Source organism: Musca vetustissima, unplaced genomic scaffold (genome assembly GCF_032173495.1).
Source record: "Musca vetustissima isolate MV318-11 ecotype Yass unplaced genomic scaffold, APGP_CSIRO_Mvet_v1 utg6823, whole genome shotgun sequence".
Lineage (NCBI taxonomy): Eukaryota > Metazoa > Arthropoda > Insecta > Diptera > Muscidae > Musca > Musca vetustissima.
This window is the reverse complement of record NW_026883386.1, coordinates 250892-269762: the sequence shown is the minus strand read 5'-3', so window position 1 is coordinate 269762 and position 18871 is coordinate 250892. Positions and strand designations below refer to the sequence as shown.

At 35.9% G+C, this 18871-nt stretch overlaps 1 protein-coding gene across 1 annotated transcript in view; it reads right to left on the bottom strand.

Moving 5' to 3' along the window:
- The window catches only part of LOC133330258 (dedicator of cytokinesis protein 1), a 91992-nt gene that overhangs the window by 15749 nt on the left and 57372 nt on the right, over positions 1–18871 (bottom strand). Inside the window, exons 3-11 of the mRNA XM_061538716.1 lie at positions 17433–17603; positions 6941–7097; positions 5208–5477; positions 4198–5142; positions 3980–4126; positions 2928–3129; positions 2575–2863; positions 2287–2507; positions 2082–2211 (exon numbers count right to left, since the gene is read on the bottom strand). Of these exons, the coding sequence (XP_061394700.1) occupies positions 2082–2211; positions 2287–2507; positions 2575–2863; positions 2928–3129; positions 3980–4126; positions 4198–5142; positions 5208–5477; positions 6941–7097; positions 17433–17603 (2532 nt within the window). The remainder of the gene's footprint in view (positions 1–2081; positions 2212–2286; positions 2508–2574; positions 2864–2927; positions 3130–3979; positions 4127–4197; positions 5143–5207; positions 5478–6940; positions 7098–17432; positions 17604–18871) is intronic.

Here is an 18871-nt window from a genome sequence, read left to right as displayed (position 1 = left end):
TATTTTTCGAATATGAATCTAAGTCATTTAAAAAATATTTTTAAAATATTCGATTATAGTCTTTTTAGTCCTGTTAGCCTTTCTAAATGGCTAAAATTCTAAGGTTTCTGAAAAATATAATTTCTAAAATAATCTTTAAAAATCAATGGTTCAAGCTCCGTTCGTGCTCAAAAACATTGTGCAAAAATCCACTTTAAATTTAAAAATTTTAAAATCTTAGAAGGTGCCTTTAAAAGTATTCTTTAAAAATCCACACTATGATATCCTTTAAGTAATGGACCTGTTATAATCCTGTCAATACTATAGAGGATATACTTTAAGAATTTACATCCAGCTCTCCATAAGAACTACGTGTATATATCGTGTATATAGAGAGTACATATATCGTCTATAAAATCTACCTACAACTGACCTGTAAAATCTCCTCTTCGCTGGTCTATAATTACTCAATTTGCCTTGTCAATAAATATCCCACTTCCTACTTCAGCTGGTCTATGAAGACTTCCTGCAAATTTTCTATAATATCTAACTTCAATTTGTCTATAAATATAGTCTATGAAATATTTCCTTTAGCTAGTGTAGGAAAGGCTCCCTCCAGCTCCTCCCCGTCCTTCAGCTCGTCTATGAAATAATCCCTGTCCTTCTTCTCATCTATAAAATACTCCCTTTATCCTTTCTTTCGTGCTTCCTCTTTCAACTCTTCTGTTCGTCTATGAAAGACTCCCTTCAACTCGTCCACTCCCTTAAGCTCATCTATAAAGACTTCTTGTAATTGAACTCCTCTATAAAATCTCCCTTTAGCTCGTCTATAAAAGACTTCCAGGCCTTCAACTCGTCTACGAAACATTCAATGTCCTTCACCTCGTCTATAAAGGACGCTCTTCAGCTCATCTAGGAAATGCTTTCAAACACTTCCTTTATCTCGTCTTTGAAATACTCCTTTCAGCTAATCTATAAGGACTCGTTGTCCTTTAATTCGTATATGAAAGACTCTCTTCAGATCCGTGTATGAAAGAATCATTTCAGCTCGTCTATGAAAGACTCCTTCAGCTCGTATTTAAAGACTCCCTTTAGATCCGTGTATGAAAGACTCATTTTAGCTCGTCTATGCAAGATTCCCTTCGGCTCGTCTATGCAAGATTCCCTGCAGCTTGTCTATGAAAAACTCCCTTTAGCTAGTCTACAGAAAACACCCTTCAGTACGTCTCTGAAAGACTCCCTTTCAGGACGTCTTTTAAATACTCCTTTCAACTCGTCCATAAAGACACTTTCCAGCTCCTGTATAAAGACTAATTTTAGCTCATCTATAAAACACTTCCTGCCCTTCAACTAGTGTATGAAACATTCACTGTCATTCATCTCGTCTATAAAATACTCCCTGTCCATCAGCTCGTATACTCTCCTTATCTCGTCTTTGAAAGACTCCATTTAAATTCCATCCTCTCAGTTATTCTATAAAGACTCCATGTCCTTTAACCCGTCTATGAAAGATTTACTTCAGCTCGTCCAGTTCGTCTATAAAGACTGCCTTCAGCTCGTATATAAAGACTCCCTTTGGGGCCGTCTATGAAAGACTTCTTACACTCGTCTACGAAACACTCACTTCAGCTCGTTTAAGAACTTTCTTCTGTTTGTCAATAAAGACTCCCTTCTGGTCGCTCGGTCGAACGACTCCCTTCAACTGTTTAATAAAATACGCCCTACAGCACGTCTATAAAAACCCTTTGGCTCGTTTATAAAGACTCTATTCAGTTCCTCTATGAAATACTACCTTCAGCTTGTCTAAGAAATAGTCTATACAGATTTTAGCACGTGTATGAGTCTAGTTATAATTCGCCTATAAAGAGGACTTTTACATCATCTACTCATATTTCCTTAGGCTGTTCAATACAGACCCCTTTTCACCCATCTAAAAAAACTTTGAAATCCCTTCTCTTTAGTTCATCTTTAAAAAGACTCTCCTTAGTTCGTCTATAATGCCTTCCTTGAGATCATCTATAAAAGACTCCCCTTCGCTTTTCTATAAAACTCCCTTCAATTAGTCAATAGTCGTTTAATATGCTCCCTTCAGCATGACTTACCTTAATCTCACGGGATCGAAAACTTGCATTAAATCCGTGGCAATTATGTGCAAATTTTTGAGTAAAGCTCCTTCGGATTTAAGCAAATCCGTTGGACAGGCAATCATTTTAATAAACATTTCCAAAAGTTCTAAAAAACATTAAAAAAAAAATTCATCAAAAAATCCATTTTCCAAATTAAAAAAAAAAAAAATCAATTACTTACCATGTAATTTATTGGCAAAATCCTCATAATCCGAATTGCCATTAATCGCTGCAAACAATATGCGTGAACGTATTATAAATTTCATAACATAATGTAGATATCGGGTTGTCTTGTAGAGACGTTTCACTTCAATGCGTTCATCGATTTCAATGCCATCGGCTGATTTTTCTTTGGGATCTATGGCCTCTTGGACATTGCGTTGTAGGACATCAATGAGTTTTCTAAGTAAATTAAATAAATTATTAAAATAATGAAGAATTAAATTAATAACAAAAATCCTCAACTTACGCATAAGCCAATGTTGCTGAAAAACTTTCATTGATATAGACATCTAATACGGTTAGGAAATGTTGATATTTCAAATCCGATACAGTTTCTATCAAATGTATAATACTCATAAACACCAATTGATCATATTTTTCAGGATTATCATTCTCCACCAGAATATTGAATAAGGCATCTAAAATGTCTTGTAAAAATTTCACAACCTCTTCACCAGGTACATTGGATAATGCATTAAGGGATTCTTCGAGTGTCTCACGATGTGCCGACCAATTTAAGAGACCCAAGAGACTTACTGTAATGAGAAATTGTTTTATTTAGATTTTTTAAATTGTATTTGTTATTCATGTAGTACTTACCACTCTGTGTCAATTTGGTGCTGCACAAATTCACACCGATAATCATGTGATCTTTGGGTAATAACGAAAATCCAGCATTTGAGGGTTTGGCACCCTGTAATTCATTAACAGTAGAAGGCAATTCCAAATAGACATTGTTCGAATTATTTTTATCCAATTTCTTGTGATCGATTTTGTAAACAGCCAATGTGTGTTGACCTTGCTGCAAAAATTAGAAAAATACAAAACTTAGATTATATAAATTGAATGGCATTAATTTCTCTCTCAAAATTGCCTATAAAGACACCCTTCAGATCGGCTATAGACACTCCATTTAATTCCCTTCAGCTCCCTTTAATTGGTCCATAAAGACTTCCTTTTGCTCGTCTATTGAGACTCCCTTTGGGGAGTCTATGAAACACTCCCAGGCCTTCAGATCACCCATGAAAGACTCACTTCAGTTCGTCTATAGAAGACTGCCTTCAGCTCGTCTATGCAAAACTCCCAGGTTCAACGCCTTTAGAAGACTCCCTACCATTTAGTTCGTCTAGGAACGACTGCCAGACTTTCATATTTCCAAATCTTCAGCTCGTCTATGAAAGATTCTTTTCAGCTGGTCTATGAAAGATTCCCTTCAGCTCGTCTATGAATGACTCCCTTCAGCTAATCTATGAAAGACTCTATTTAGCTCGTCTATCAAAGACTTTCTCAAGACATTAAGGACTCCCTTCTGCTCGTCTATGAAAGACTCCCTGCTTCAACTCGTCTATGAAAGACCCCGTTCAGCTTGTCTATGAAAGACTCCCTTCAGCTTGTCTATGGAAGACTCCCTTCGGCTCGTCTATAAAATACTCCTTCCAAATCGTCTATGAAGGACTTCCTTCAACTCGTCTATAAAATACTCCCTTCAGCTCTTCTATAAGAGACTCCCCTCAGCTCGTCTATGAAGATACCCATCAGCTCGTCTAGCTCTCCCCTCCCCTTTAAATCATCTTTGATAGGCCTTTTTCCATATCATAAAGCCACCCTGAGCCTATTTTGAAATTAAAATGTTTTAATACTCCCAAACTTACCGTTATTGTTGTACCATTATCCTGCATTAATTTAATATAGGACAGGCCAAATGGTTTTTCCGATTTATCCTTTTGTTCATTGGAACTGCGATGTTTGAAGACAAATTTCAGGTGGCACTGTTTGAAGTCATCAATGGGGACATGTATCTAAAAATAATAAAAATATTGATGTTAATACTAATCTGATAAGCAACACAAGAAATTCATTTCCTACTAACCTTAAAAGTCTCCAACCACTTGGGTTTATCATCATGATAATAAACCACCGATTTATATTCATCTATGGGCGCCAAGCCCGCACCAATACTCATAACACCCGGTACACAATGGCCCTGTTCATTACAAACTGTCACCGTGACTTCAACATTTTTCTCCGAAGTCTTGGCAATGCGGGCAAATTCACCCGAACACAAAGTCAAATATAAATCATTACGAACATCGCCGGGTAGAATGACTTCAGGGAAACCCATTTTACGAGCTATGGGAACATTGGTGTGCAGTAGACGAGGGAATTCTTCTTTAATCTGTTTAATATCACCCTGCAACACTTCGACGGTGACACACATTTTCGATTCAATTTTACCCCAATCTTTATTGGCTATCAATTTCCTTAGGGTCAAATCCATATTATCCTTTTCGCAGAGGATAAACGGCATATCGATGTTACTCTTAACATCTTCGGGTTTATTGATGATCGGTGTTAAATCTTTAAAGGCCACACCAAATGGTCGGCGCATAATATACTCGGTGCCACTGAATGAACCACTGGAACTTATCGAAAGCTGAGAATGTTTTTTACTGGCCGCTGTCAACATGGTATTGGTGATACTGGCCCTTTTCGAATCGTTCTCTTTCATTTCCATACAGCCAATGCGGACGACATAACACACTAAATACATTTTCGAAATACTGACATCATTCTTGCTGAGATCAGTAAAAAGGACACGATTATTGTCGTATTGATCGATATCACGGGCAATACCGGTGCGTGACCACTTCACAACATAATTTTCGCTAATCGGTCGGTGGGATTCACCATCGAAGAGAGTGAATATCAAATCGGAATCTTCTTGGAATTTGCATACGAAGGCGTTCACGTGCAGCAGTATATTGTGGGAGAAGTTTTTGTGCGGTTTGGGTCCATGATGGATGGTGCGAGGGCGCTGCAAATAGAAAAGGAGAGAAATTAATATTTCATCGGATTTTTTTTGAATTCTCATTTACTTACATTAGCTTTAATAATCCTATTGACAGCATTCATGTGATGTTCATAGAGCTCGGTGGTGCATATTTTCGATGTATCCAAAATATCACCACTTTCATCACGCACCACCATATCCAAACCGAGGAGATTGTTCCCCGTATCTATTGTTGAGGTGGCTTCCAATTTGATTTTACGCATTTCATCCACTGGCAAACTGCCGGATATTAGCAATGCCCGATTTTTACTTAAATCAATCATTTTCAGACGTATACAATTAAAATCGGGATGATTGATCTGCAAAGGGGGGAATTTAGAACTGATTAGTTTAAAAATAATATTCAGTTTTTTTTTTTTGTTTACAGTCCATTTAGAAAATTTCAGATAAGAAATTGAAATACAACAACATGAAATGTTGTTGTTATTGCTACTGTGCGGTTGTCAGTCAGTCAGTCCGTCAATCAATGAATGAAAAATAAATTAATAATTTTCCCCAATGGGAGAGTAATTAAATAATGGGTCCCAAAGGGGCCAAAGCTGTTGCAATGGGTACTGATAAGTAGAAGTCAGTTGGAGGACAGGAAAAGTGGTGGGAATTTTTAATAGCCGAGCTGAAGGGAGTCTTTCATAGACGAGCTGAAGCAGGGAGGTCTTTCACAGACGAGTGGAAGGGGGTCTTTCACAGACGAGTGGAAGGGAGTTATTCATAGACGCCCTAAAGGGAGTCTTTCATAGACGAGCTGAAGGTAGTCTTTCATAAACCAGCTGAAGGGAGTCTGACATAGACAAGTGGAAGGGAGTCTTTCATATACGAGTGGAAGGGAGTCTTCCATAGACGAGCTGAAGCAGGGAGTCTTTCATAGAAGAGCTTAAGCAGAGAGTCTTTCATAGACGAGCTGAAGCGAGTCTTTCATAGACGAGTGGAAGGGAGTCTTTCATAGACGAGCTGAAGCAGGGAGTCTTTCATAGTCGAGCTGAAGTAGGGAGTCTATTATAGACGAGCTGAAGCAAGGTGTCTTTCATAGAGGAACTGAAGCAGGGAGTCTTTCATAGACGAGCTGAAGTAGGGAGTCTTTCATAGACGTGCTGAAGGAAGTCTTGCATAGACGAGTGGAAGGAAGTCTTGCATAGACGAGTGGAAGGAAGTCTTTCATAGAAAAACTGAAAGCGAGGGAGTTTTTTAAGACGAACTGAAGGTAGGGAATTTTTATGGACGAAGTGAAGGTCTACAATAGGCGTGGACTTTTAAAAAATATTTTTTGGAGGAAAGTGAAGAGGCGTGGATTTTTAAAACATATTTTTGGAGACCTACGCAGAGGCGTGGATTTTTAAAACATATTTTTGAGACCTACACAGAGGCGTGGATTTTTAAAACATATTTTTGGAGACCTACGCAGAGGCGTAGATTTTTAAAACATATTTTTGGAGACCTACGCAGAGGCGTAGATTTTTAAAACATATTTTTGGAGACCTACGCAGAGGCGTAGATTTTTAAAACATATTTTTGGAGACCTACGCAGAGGCGTAGATTTTTAAAACATATTTTTGGAGACCTACGCAGAGGCGTGGATTTTTAAAAGTATTTTTGGGTTTTTTTGGGTAAAAAATATTTTTAGGAATCCCAGAGAAAGGTGGAATCCATGACTTTCTGCTCCAGCTCTGTAACAGATTGGTACCTTTGGTGTCCGTGTTATTTGTCGGGGTAGGGAAATCGTATAAAAAAGTCTCTTAAAAAATTGTTTTGTCTTGTTCTGACTTACCAAATAATATTGTTTCAATATACTGCCCCATTCCAAGAGAACTTTTGTGATTTCCTCAACAATTTCAGTTCGTTGGATGCAATATTCACCATTGACAATTTTATATTCGCATAGATGGATGTAGGTTTTGGGAAATATGCCGCGTTGATCTTTGTTTCTGAAAAAAACATAAAATTAAAAATTTATTTATTTTAAAATGTAAATCATAATAAATAAAAAAAATTATGTTGTGGCACTGGGTAGGGGTGGTTTGGTTGATGATGGATCCCTCTCCAACTACTAGCACACCACATCCGCTAATTTATTTCATATTTGAAAATTGTGTCATCTCTAAAACAGTACAAAAAACCGTTGAAGAGACCCCATCACCCGGCAATTTGAGGAAGTTTTAGAAAAAAATGTTTAATTTGTGTCATATTTTATTTTTTTGGGTAGATCAGAATCATGAAGAAAATGTCACTTGGCGATGTTAATGCAACACATGTCCACATCGCCAATTGACCTTCAATATTAACCCCTTTTTTGTTGTTGTTTTTTCGTCTTTCTTTAATTAATTGTCATTGATTTGTTTTTGCTGTTGTTGTAGTTTTCGATATGAAATCAACAGTCGTTACGATGTTATGATGATGATGACCAGCGGCCAATGTTAAGCTCAATGTCATCAATCAATCATTCATACATAAGTAGCATAATTTTCGAAGTCGATTTTTGGCGGGGTATTTAAGAAGGCGTAGAACAAATAAATAAAGTCATCAATCAATTTTTAATTCTATTAGAAATGCGATGGGTGAGTTAAGTGCTAGAGCTATGGGCAATTTCCATGGTAGGCAGGAAAGATGTCTGGGTCTTAATTTCTTTGGGTGGATTTTGATTTTTTACGTAAACTATAGATCTTCTCTTCATATTGTCTATAAAGACCTCCTGAGATCCTTTATAAATAATCCCTTAATTTCATCAATGAAAAACTCCCCTCAGCTCATCTGTAGGGAGTCTATAAAGACAGATTATAAAAGACTCCAGGCCTTCAGTTCTTCTATGAAAGACTCCCCTCAGCTCGCTTACAAAAGACCTTTAGGTGGTCTATTAGAGACTACCGGCACTTCAGCTAGCCTATGAAAGACTATTTTTAATCGTCAACGAACGATTCCCTCCTTCAACAAGTCGTTGAAAGTTTTCCTGCTTCTACTAGTCTTTGAAAGACCCCTAGATATTCAGCTCGCCTATGAAAGACTCCCAGATATTCAGCTTGTCTATGAACGACTCCCAGACCTTTAGTGCTTGTATGAAAGGCTCCAAGGCCTTCAGCTCGTGTATAAAAGACTCTATCAAATACTGCTTCAACTCGTCAAAGAACGATTCTCTGCTGCAACAAGTCTTTGAAAGATTTCCTGCTTCATGAAAAACTCCCTGCATCAGCTCGTCTATGAAAGACTCCCTGCATCAGCTCGTCTATGAAAGACTCTATGCTGCAGCTCGTCTATGAAAGACTCTATGCTGCAGCTCGTCTATGAAAGACTCCCTTCTTCAGCTCGTCTATGAAAGACTCCCTGCTGCAGCTCGTCTATGAAAGACTCCCTGCTGCAGCTCGTCTATGAAAGACTCCCTGCTGCAGCTCGTCTATGAAAGACTCCCTGCTGCAGCTCGTCTATGAAAGACTCCCTGCTGCAGCTCGTCTATGAAAGACTCCCTGCTGCAGCTCGTCTATGAAAGACTCCCTGCTGCAGCTCGTCTATGAAAGACTCCCTGCTGCAGCTCGTCTATGAAAGACTCCCTGCTGCAGCTCGTCTATGAAAGACTCCCTGCTGCAGCTCGTCTATGAAAGACTCCCTGCTGCAGCTCGTCTATGAAAGACTCCCTGCTGCAGCTCGTCTATGAAAGATTCCCTGGTGCAGCTCGTCTATGAAAGACTCCCTGCTGAAGCTCGTCTATGAAAGACTCCCTGCTGCAGCTCGTATATGAAAGACTCCCTGCTGCAGCTCGTCTATGAAAGACCCCCTGTTGCAGCTCGTCTATGAAAGACTCCCTGCTTCAGCTCTTCTATGAAAGACTCCCTGCTGCAGCTCGTCGTGGATTTTTAAAGGAATATTTTTCAGACCTCTGCTAAAGGCGTGGATTTTTAAAGGAATATTTTTAAGTTTAGTAGAGGCTTCGAAGATAAAATAATATGCCATTGTATCCCACCCTTTGTCACAAAGTGAAAACAATTTCAATATTTTTTCTGCGATTAAAATGAAAATTAATTTCATTTTCAAAATTTAACTAAAAGTAAAAACAAAAACAATTAAAATTTATTTTTAAAAGCCAGAACAATTTTTCTAGGGTACTTCATAAAATGACCATAAAACTGGAAAATATTAATTTTATTGGTTTTTTATGATTTTAATGAATTTTGTGTCAACATTTTGGAAAAAAATCAATAGGAATGAAGGGATGGAGAGTGGAAAATACATTAACTTTCTACTACACAACAACAACAAAATGGGACCTGCAACAAAAAAATATGTTGTCGCTTAGCTATCATAAAAGAAGTGCATACAAAAATAATAACCATTTCTTATCACTCGAAAATGAAACGAATGAAGAATAAAAATGGAATAACAGAAGAACGCATAATTCAACTAGAAAATAATTCATATTGAAGTGCGAGGGGGTTGTCATAAAACAAAAATCGTGTAAAAGTAAAACGCATAAGAAGAGAGAAAACCCATAAATAATATCAGTAACATGAATAATTGCTGTACTTAAGAGCCCAGCACAGCGAGCATCCATCCATCCGTTTAATGGTCAGAGATGGACAAGAACAAGAGGAAGAAGAAAGAAAAATGTCAGATGAAATTATAAAAAATAAAATAAAACCAGCAAGGAAAGTAGTAAAGTCGGACTGGGTCGACTATATGATACCCTTCACCACTTTGGGTATATTCTACATACAAATTTTAGTACGTGTATAGGAGCTATATCTTAATCTGACCCAATGTTTTCGAAACTTGACACACATCATTCAAGACTCAATTCAGTACCCTATGCCAAATTTCGTGCAAATCGAAAGATATGTAGGGACTTTGGTACACCATTTACCTTAAATCGGACGAAGATATATATGGGAGCTATATCTAAACCTGTTACAAACATATGCACAAAGATATAATACCCTGTACCACAGTGTGCTGAAGGGTATAAATATTATGGAAGACCTTTAATATCCAGGGTTATGGATATTAAAAAAAAATACGGCAAACCAAATTTTTTTAAAAAATATAATTTTCGAAGGAACTTTAAGAGCATGGATTTTTGGAGAACTACAGAAAAGCGTGCATTTTAAATACTATTTTTTGAAGCCTCTGCTATAGACGTAAATTAAAATTTTTTTCAAGACTATATTAGAGACATGTTTCTCTGAAAAATATTTTTCAGACCCCATTACAGACATAGCCACCTGCTTGACGAAAGCACTTCTTGCCCCGATAATTTTATAGAAGCACAATGGCAGGGAATTGCCCACTCCCTACATACTGCAGCAAAAGCAACACTTGGGTACCAAAAACCACCACCGAGAAACCTATGGTATGATTAGGAGTGTCGTAATGCTACTGATGTGAAAAACGCAATGTATAGGACAACCCAGTAGCAACACGTAATGTTATGGAGAATTATCGGGATTAAAGGAGAGAGGAGAAACGTACAAATCGAGATGTACAGGAGTCAGAATGAAGTCCGGAAATTTTACCAATGAGCAAAACACCAAACCGAAGGTTTCGGTGCAGGCACATCCTCCTGTAGAGATGAAGAAGGAAACCTGCTGACAGATACAGACAGCGTGTTGAGGATCTGAAGGAGCATTTTGAAAAGGTTCTGGTATCAAATATTTGCGGTGAAGAAGATACCCCAGAACCAATAAGAGATGATGGTAAAGAGTGTATACCACCTAGCCAAGATGAGGTGAGAATCGGCTGAACAATAATAAAGCAGCAGGTGCCGATGGGTTACCAGCCGAACTATTCAAGACTGGTGGTCAGATGCATGCACCAGCGGCTGAACAATAATAAAGTACAATTTGGCTAGAGGAAAGCATGCCCAACGATTGGAACCTCAGCATCCCAACGATTGGAAGAAAAAAGGAGACCAGACGATATGTGCCAACTATAGAGGAATTAGTCTCCTTCCTATCGCATATAAAGTGCTATCCAGCGTGCTGTGTGAACGATTGAAGCCAATGATCAGTCAATGACATTATTGGACCATACCAATGCTGCTTCAGACCTGGCAAATCCCCCATTGACCAGATTTTCACCCTGCGCCAATTCCTGGAACAGACACACGAAAAACACACCGACACATATCATCTATTAGTCGACTATAAAGCCGCATTCGACAGCCCCATTCCATTCAGAGGTGTTTAAAGCCATGTCTACGTTCGGCATTCCTGCAAAATTAATACGGCTATGCGGGATAACTTTAAGTGACACAAGGTCTGCAGTTAAAGTCGGAAGGGACCTATCGGAGCCCTTCAATACCGAACGAGAATTCAGGTGACAGTTTGTCGTGAAAAGGTCATACGAGACGCAAAGGTGAACAAAAATGGCACTCTGCACACCAAACAACACCAGTTACTCGCCTACGCCGATGACATCGATATGATAGGTCGAACATTGCGAGCGGTAACAGCCACCTTTGAACAAATTGAGAAGGAGTCTACCAAAGTGGGTCTGGCAGTAAACGGCGAGAAGACCAAGCTGATGGTATCAACGCGCAAGACGTCCAGTAGACTCGGACCGTTACTGTTACAATTATTATTATTATTAATTTCTCTCAGTGTATTGGTGGGTTCTTATCAGTTGCCTTCTTTGCTTTAGTTCTATGCCGTTGCCTTATTCTTTCCAACCAAACTGATTAATGATGGTATTGTTGATGATTAGTGTCGTTCGGTTCGGTATTGTTTTTTCTTCTTCTTTTTCACAATTTCAATTCCCATTGAAAGAGAAGGTTATGGAAAACAATTTAAAGAATTTCCAGAATAAACAACAAAAAATATAACAACCGCTATACAAAAAAAAAAAAAAAAAAAAAAAACGAAGTACAAAAATAATTTATGGGTCAGCGAAGCCAACGAAAATCTATCAGAAAGAGGTCAAATATTTGATTTGTTTATTTATTTAAAAAAAAGTAGAGACCGCTTCAGACGCAAAACAAACCACACCATTATTTGAATAGGAATGAATGCATGCAGAAGAAACCACAAACATATTTTTTTAGAGAGAGAGAGTACACAATGGTCGGTCGGACGGTCAATCGACAATAAAAATTATAAAGGCTTCTGTTTTTGGTTTTCCATCAAAGCGGAGGACTTCCAGCGAAATCACACAGATACACCAATTTTGATAACGGCAAAGATCTAACAATAAATACAAACACATCAACACACACAAACCCATACACTCACACATTTAGGAAAATAATGAAAGATGCCTGTTTGCTGCAAAACAATCGGAGGGAAAGACCAAAAGGTTAACAGACAGAAAAAAAAGTAATCAGTCCTCAGCATCCAACAACTGTATCAATATGCCAGGCACAAAGTGTACACAAACACACACACTCGTGCACACAAAATGGGAAAATTTGTATTTTTCCCAGTCTGTAGCACAATATGCTTCCACACTCAACACCATTGATCCATGGCAAAATAAAGGTCGGCGATAAAACACAAAAAGGATATTTTTTCTTGATAGTTTGTGCCACATTGGACCAAATGAGATTTTATGGGAAATGTTTCGAGGTTATGCAAACACAAATGTTTCTTATTTGTTTCATTTTCTTCTTTTGGAGTTTTATGTACTTCAGAAAGTGTTATAATTTGAAGGCAATATTTCAGAACCGTGAATGGTGTTTGTTTGGGAAATGTGAGAATATTTTTTCTGGAGGTTTTTCTGTTACTAAATAAATAAATTATTATTCGGTGGTTTTTCACATACATATTTTTAATGAGTATAGCAGTTTTTCTAACTGTTATACACAGTATAACAGTTTTTTCAAACTGTTATACACAGTATAACAGTTAAGAAAAAAACTATTTGATATTTTAAAATTTAACGGCGATTAAAAAAATATTTTCTGTAATAAAAAAATTAAAAAAAAAAATTTTTCTAACTGTTATACACAGTATAACAGTTTTTAACGACGATTAAAAAACTATTTTCTGTATTAAAAGAAAATTAAAAAAAAAAACATTTTTTTGAAGTCACTACTATATAGCCCTTCTAAAGGAGAGGATTTAAAAAAAGATTAAAACATATTTTAAAGGCGTGTATTTTTTAAATATTTTTAAAGCGTGGATTTTTAAAAAATATGTTTTAGTTCCCGTCTGCAGGCGTCGATTTTTTAAAAATATTTTTTCAGACCCCTTCTATAGGCCTTGATTTTTTTTCTTAACTATTTTAAAGTCCTTCTACTAAATTCCAGAATATGCATAGAATCACTTCGCATTTATGATCCGAATTGGATGAAATTTGGCACAGCTCATTTGTTTGGCCCAAGGACGAGCCCTATTGAAATTGGGAAAAATCGGTTCAGATTTAGATATATCTCCCATATATATTTTCGTCCGATTTAAGGACAATGGTGCACCAAAGTCCCTATATATCTTTCGATTTGCACGAAATTTGGCATATCGTACTGAATTATGTGCAGAATGACGTGTGTTAAGATTCGTGAAAATTGGTTCAGATTTAGATATAGCTCCCGTATATATCTTCATCCGATTTAAGGTAAATGGTGTACCAAAGTCCCTATATATCTTTCGATTTGCACGAAATTTGGCATAGCGTACTGAATTAAGTCTAGAATGATGTGTGCCAAGTTTCGTGAAAATCGGTTCAGATTTACATATAGTTCCCATATATAGTTTTGCCCGATTTTAGGTAAATGATGCACAAAAGTCCCTAAATATCTTTCGATTTGCACAACATTTGGCACAGCGTACTGAATTTTGTCTAGAATGATGTGTGCTAAGTTTCGCAGATCGGTTCAGATTTAGATATAGCTCCCATATATAGTTTCGCCCGATTTTAGGTAAATGGTACACCAAAGTCCCAAAAAAACATTCGATTTGTACGAATTTTGGCACAGCGTACTGAATGGAGTCTAGAATGATGTGTGCTAAGTTTCGTGGATATTGGTTCAGATTTAGATATAGTTCCCATATATATTTTCGTCCGATTTAAAGTAAATGATGCACATAAGATCCATAGCTAGGCCGATCGGAACAACGTACGCAAATTAATATAAATTAATCGCCGGCAAGTTTCCTTGAAGTCGGTTCAGATATAGCATAGCTTCCATATATAATTTGACTTAGTCATGTTAATTGTACACCAAATAGTCAATGGGCGTCTGATTGGAATTCAATTTTAAACAGTACATAGGTTGCACAATGACATGTGTAGGGATTAATGTTAATCCGTTTAGATATAGATTAAGTTCATATGTTTAAATTCGTTCAATTGCATGTCAATGTTCCTTCAAAAAGGCGAAGTCTTTTAGGATACATATGTAGAATATTTCCAAAGTGGTGAAGGGTATCATATAGTCGGCCCAGTCCGACTTTAGTACTTTCCTTACTGGTTTTTTTTATAGAAAAAAAAACTACACAGACCTCGAGTATTCAGACATACAATAGGAAAAAATGTAGGACTAATTTGGTTATCAGATCTCTAATAATTAAGAATTATTTAATATTCTGACAAAAAAATGTGGATTTTTTCACATAAAAAACCTCAATATTGTATCTTATAATGATTTTGAATGTAATATAATTCCCAAAAATATTTTTTTCCATGTTTCTATTCTGTCCCTCATTTGATTTACAAGGAATTTGCTCCTCTCTTTCAAATCAAAACATTCAAATCTTGGTCTTGCATCCTTAACTTTAGCCAAAATACATAACCAAATGTAAGTATGTATGTTGCAACACAAAAATTTTTGTCATAATATTGAAAGACAATACCGCCAATCTGATAAGAAGCCAGACATACAAAAAAACCCCGAAAGGTATTTAGCAAAAGTCGAGCACACAGACCATGCAGGCAAACTCATTCTTCATATTCCGAACAAACAGCAAACGTTAAGGAAATTTGATTTGATTTTTTGTATGGAAAAGGGTTTGTTTTGATTTTGTTCGGAATCAATGATAAGAAACTTTTTTCTTGAGGTAAATTTATTTTTGAGATTTAAACATGGATTAAGACAGTGCGAAAGGTAAACTGGCATAGAATGAGGGAAATATTTACCAGAAAAAAACTGATCCAAAATAAACACCGCGAGTTTGAGTTGTTTTTGGTATCAGATTTAAACCCACAAAAAATAATGTTTTGTTAAATAACTCAAATACCAAGAGATTACGTCATTTGTTTTTGTTATCCAAGAAAAAAACGTGATTATTGCATTAAATTTCTTGATATTCTTAAATCAACAGAAATTGTTTACATCGGCTTATTTTTTGGGTATACAAACAAAACAAATTTGGTGCAACATTTCAGATTGTGTAATAATATTATTATTTATAAAAAATAAAGAACTCAAAATTGTCGGATTTATTTTCATAGAAAAAAATCAGAAGATCTCAAATTAATCGGAAATATTTATTTCTATAAAAAAAATATCAGCAGTCCTCAGGTTCCACATAAATTGTTTATTCCTATAGAAAAAAAATCAATAGATCGCAGACAGAAGCGACTACTTCAAAGAAATCTGAATTCGATTAAAGGATTTATCCATAGGATTTAAAAAAAATTATGTATTTTTCTACAGAAAAAATATCCACAGATCCTAGCTAAGTATTTTTTATAGGGAAAAAATCAGCAGTTTCCGCTTACAACTACAAAAGAACTCAATTGGATTTATACCTCCAGCCTATGGTTTGTGGAGATCTTCAGAGTTATACACAGCTTTTATTATTCGTTTAATATAAGTTCCTATCAAAATGGTTTCGGATTTAACATCAATCAAATTCGCTTTAAATAAAAATTAGCATTGTATATAATATAGACCCTTTTTTGGGGAGAGGTACCAATTTCGGACTTGATCTAGTTGGTCAAGATAAAAAGTTGTGCAAAGTTTAATTCAAATCGGATATTGGATTTATAAATGATGAAAATTCTGACCCATTGTGGGGCAGCTACCAGAAGGAGTAAATAATGGGTTCCATCTTCGGACTTCATCTAGGCTTGGTTAAGATAATAGGATGTACAAAGTTTGGTTCAAATATGATAGTCCGTTCGCATGATATTATAAAATTATTTGTTTGCACAATTTTGACCATTTGTGTGGGAGGTACCAGAAGCAGTGGACCGATATTCCCCATCTTCGAATTTGAACTAAGTTTGATAGAAATAATAAGATGTGCAAAGATTAGATGAAATTGATTATTTCCTTCGAGAATTATCGTTCGCATCAGTCGCCAGTCAGGCGGACAACGGACGGATGGACTTTTGTAAATCGATTCGAAATTTTCTGAAACGGATTTGGTCCAAAGAAACCAATATCTCGATGAGGCACATTTTTGCGATAACAAAGTGTTTATACCCTTATTAGCCATAAGACTGAGGGTATAAATATATATGGGAGCTATATCTAAATCTGAACCGATTATAACGAAACTTAACACACATCATTCCAGACACAATTCATTACGCCATGCAAATTTTCGTGCACATCGAAATAAATATAGGGGCTTTGGTGCACCATTCACATAAAATCACAAGAAAATATATATGGCAGCTATATCTAAATATGAATCGATTTTCACGAAACCTAACACACACCATTCTAACCTCAATTCAGTACACTATGCCAAATTTCGTGCAAATCGAAAGATATATAGGGACTTTGGTGCACCATTTACCTCAATTTCAATACGGTTTGTCCTAAGGCCAAATAAATGAGCTGTACCAAATTCCATCCAAATCAGATTATAAATGCGACCTGTACTTTGTTTACTATTTAACGTAGACAGACAGACGGTCTGACATGCATGCATAAATTGACTCAGAAAGTGATTCTATGTATATTCTCAAAAGGAACCGTGAGTCTATCTCTTTTCCTTTTGCCTGTTACTAGCACATGTACAAAGACATAACACCCAGTGTGGTAAAGGGTATACAAAATGGAACCGATTTTTATACACAAATCATTAGTTAATCGATTTACGAGTTCTCCGAAGTGGTCACTTCTGTAAGTGTTAACATTATATATTGTGTAACGAATAACATGAGGTTTAACTTTTTTGAATGGAATCACTATTATCCTGCAGGTAAAAAAATCATATTGCCCTCTTCTCTGGTATATTTTCCCCCGGTATCTGTGATATAAATATCACGAATTAGGCTCCAACATAAATTTAATATATCATCTGGTCTTATTTTTTTGAATTTCAACACCAATTCGAAATCTTGACAAATAATCATATGTATAACTAACATTATATTTATCTCGCACTTACCTCTGTTTATATCCATAATACCAATGTGTTGTCTCCTTTAATATAACGACAGCATCACCAACATCCAGGCTGAGGCGATGCGGTTTATCGTCTTGATCGAAATTGCATTTAGCTAAAAAAAAGACAGGAGAAAAAAAAACACAAATTAGACAATCACATTTAGTTGTTTTGCTGATTTAATTTCAAATCCGAAAGTAGTTGTGGATAATTTATAATTACTTTTACTTTCACTGAAGCAATTTTTATGACAACAAAGTGAGCGATCTCGACAAAAGTGTTTTAATTAAATCAAAACCAGATCGCTAAACAAGCAACCTCCTAATCGGATGGTGGACTATTTGCAACTATTATTTGTAATTTTTTTCTGCCACATAAACGTCAAATGCCCTCAAATCAAATGCAAAAAAATAAAAACAAAAAAATTACAATAACAACAAAATTTTCAAATACAAAAAATGTTTTTGAAATGCAAAATAAATTAGTGCTCAGTTTAGATGAGCAATGATTTTTTATAGGAAACTTAGATTTCCGTTAAAGGAAATTTTAGACAGCAGTTTTCTTTTTCAAGGTCTACTCGAGGTGTGGATTTCATTTAAATCTTTTTTTCCAAGGTCTACTCGAAGAGTGGATTTTATTTAAATATTTCCTTCAAGGTAGACCTTGATTTTATTCAAATATTTTTTCAAGTTCTACTCGAGGAGTGGATTTTATTTAAATAATTTTTAAGGTCTTTGAGGATGGTTAAAAAATATATTTCCAAAAAAATGAATACTTTCATAATTTTATTCATTGTTTATTTTTTTTTCCATATTTTACATGTACTTCGTATAGAAAACAAGTAAAAATTCTTATAATCATGAGAAAGCCACTATTTTTTCCAACAAAAATTTAAACATTTCATTAATATCAAAACAATGTTCATATTTTGCTCTACTTTACCACAAGCGCAAGTGCTCATTTATTTCTCTCTCTCTCTCTCTCTTTTGGTATCGTTGGTATCATTGCGTTTTGGTATCGTCCTCTGCCTCTCTCCACACTTGCTGGTTCTTAGTTTTGCAATCGTTTGTTTCTCTTGTTTACATCAGCGGTCTGTCTACTCACTCTATGGAGACTAATTTTGCATTCCATTGTTTCTTTATTTCTGATACACTGGTACTGACCTATGCATCGATGTTATAAAATTCGCATATGTATTTTCCAAATTATTTCGATATTGTACATGTACTTCGTATAGAATACAAGTCAAAAATTATTATAATCATAAGAAAGCCACGATTTTTTCCAATAAAAAAATGTAAACATTTCATTAATATCAAAACTATTTTCATATCTCCCTCTACTTTACTACTACTTGCAGTCATTTATTTCTCTCTCTCTCTCTTTCTTTGTTGGCAAAAACAAATGTATGCTTCCCATGGAAAAAATCCATCACCATCATC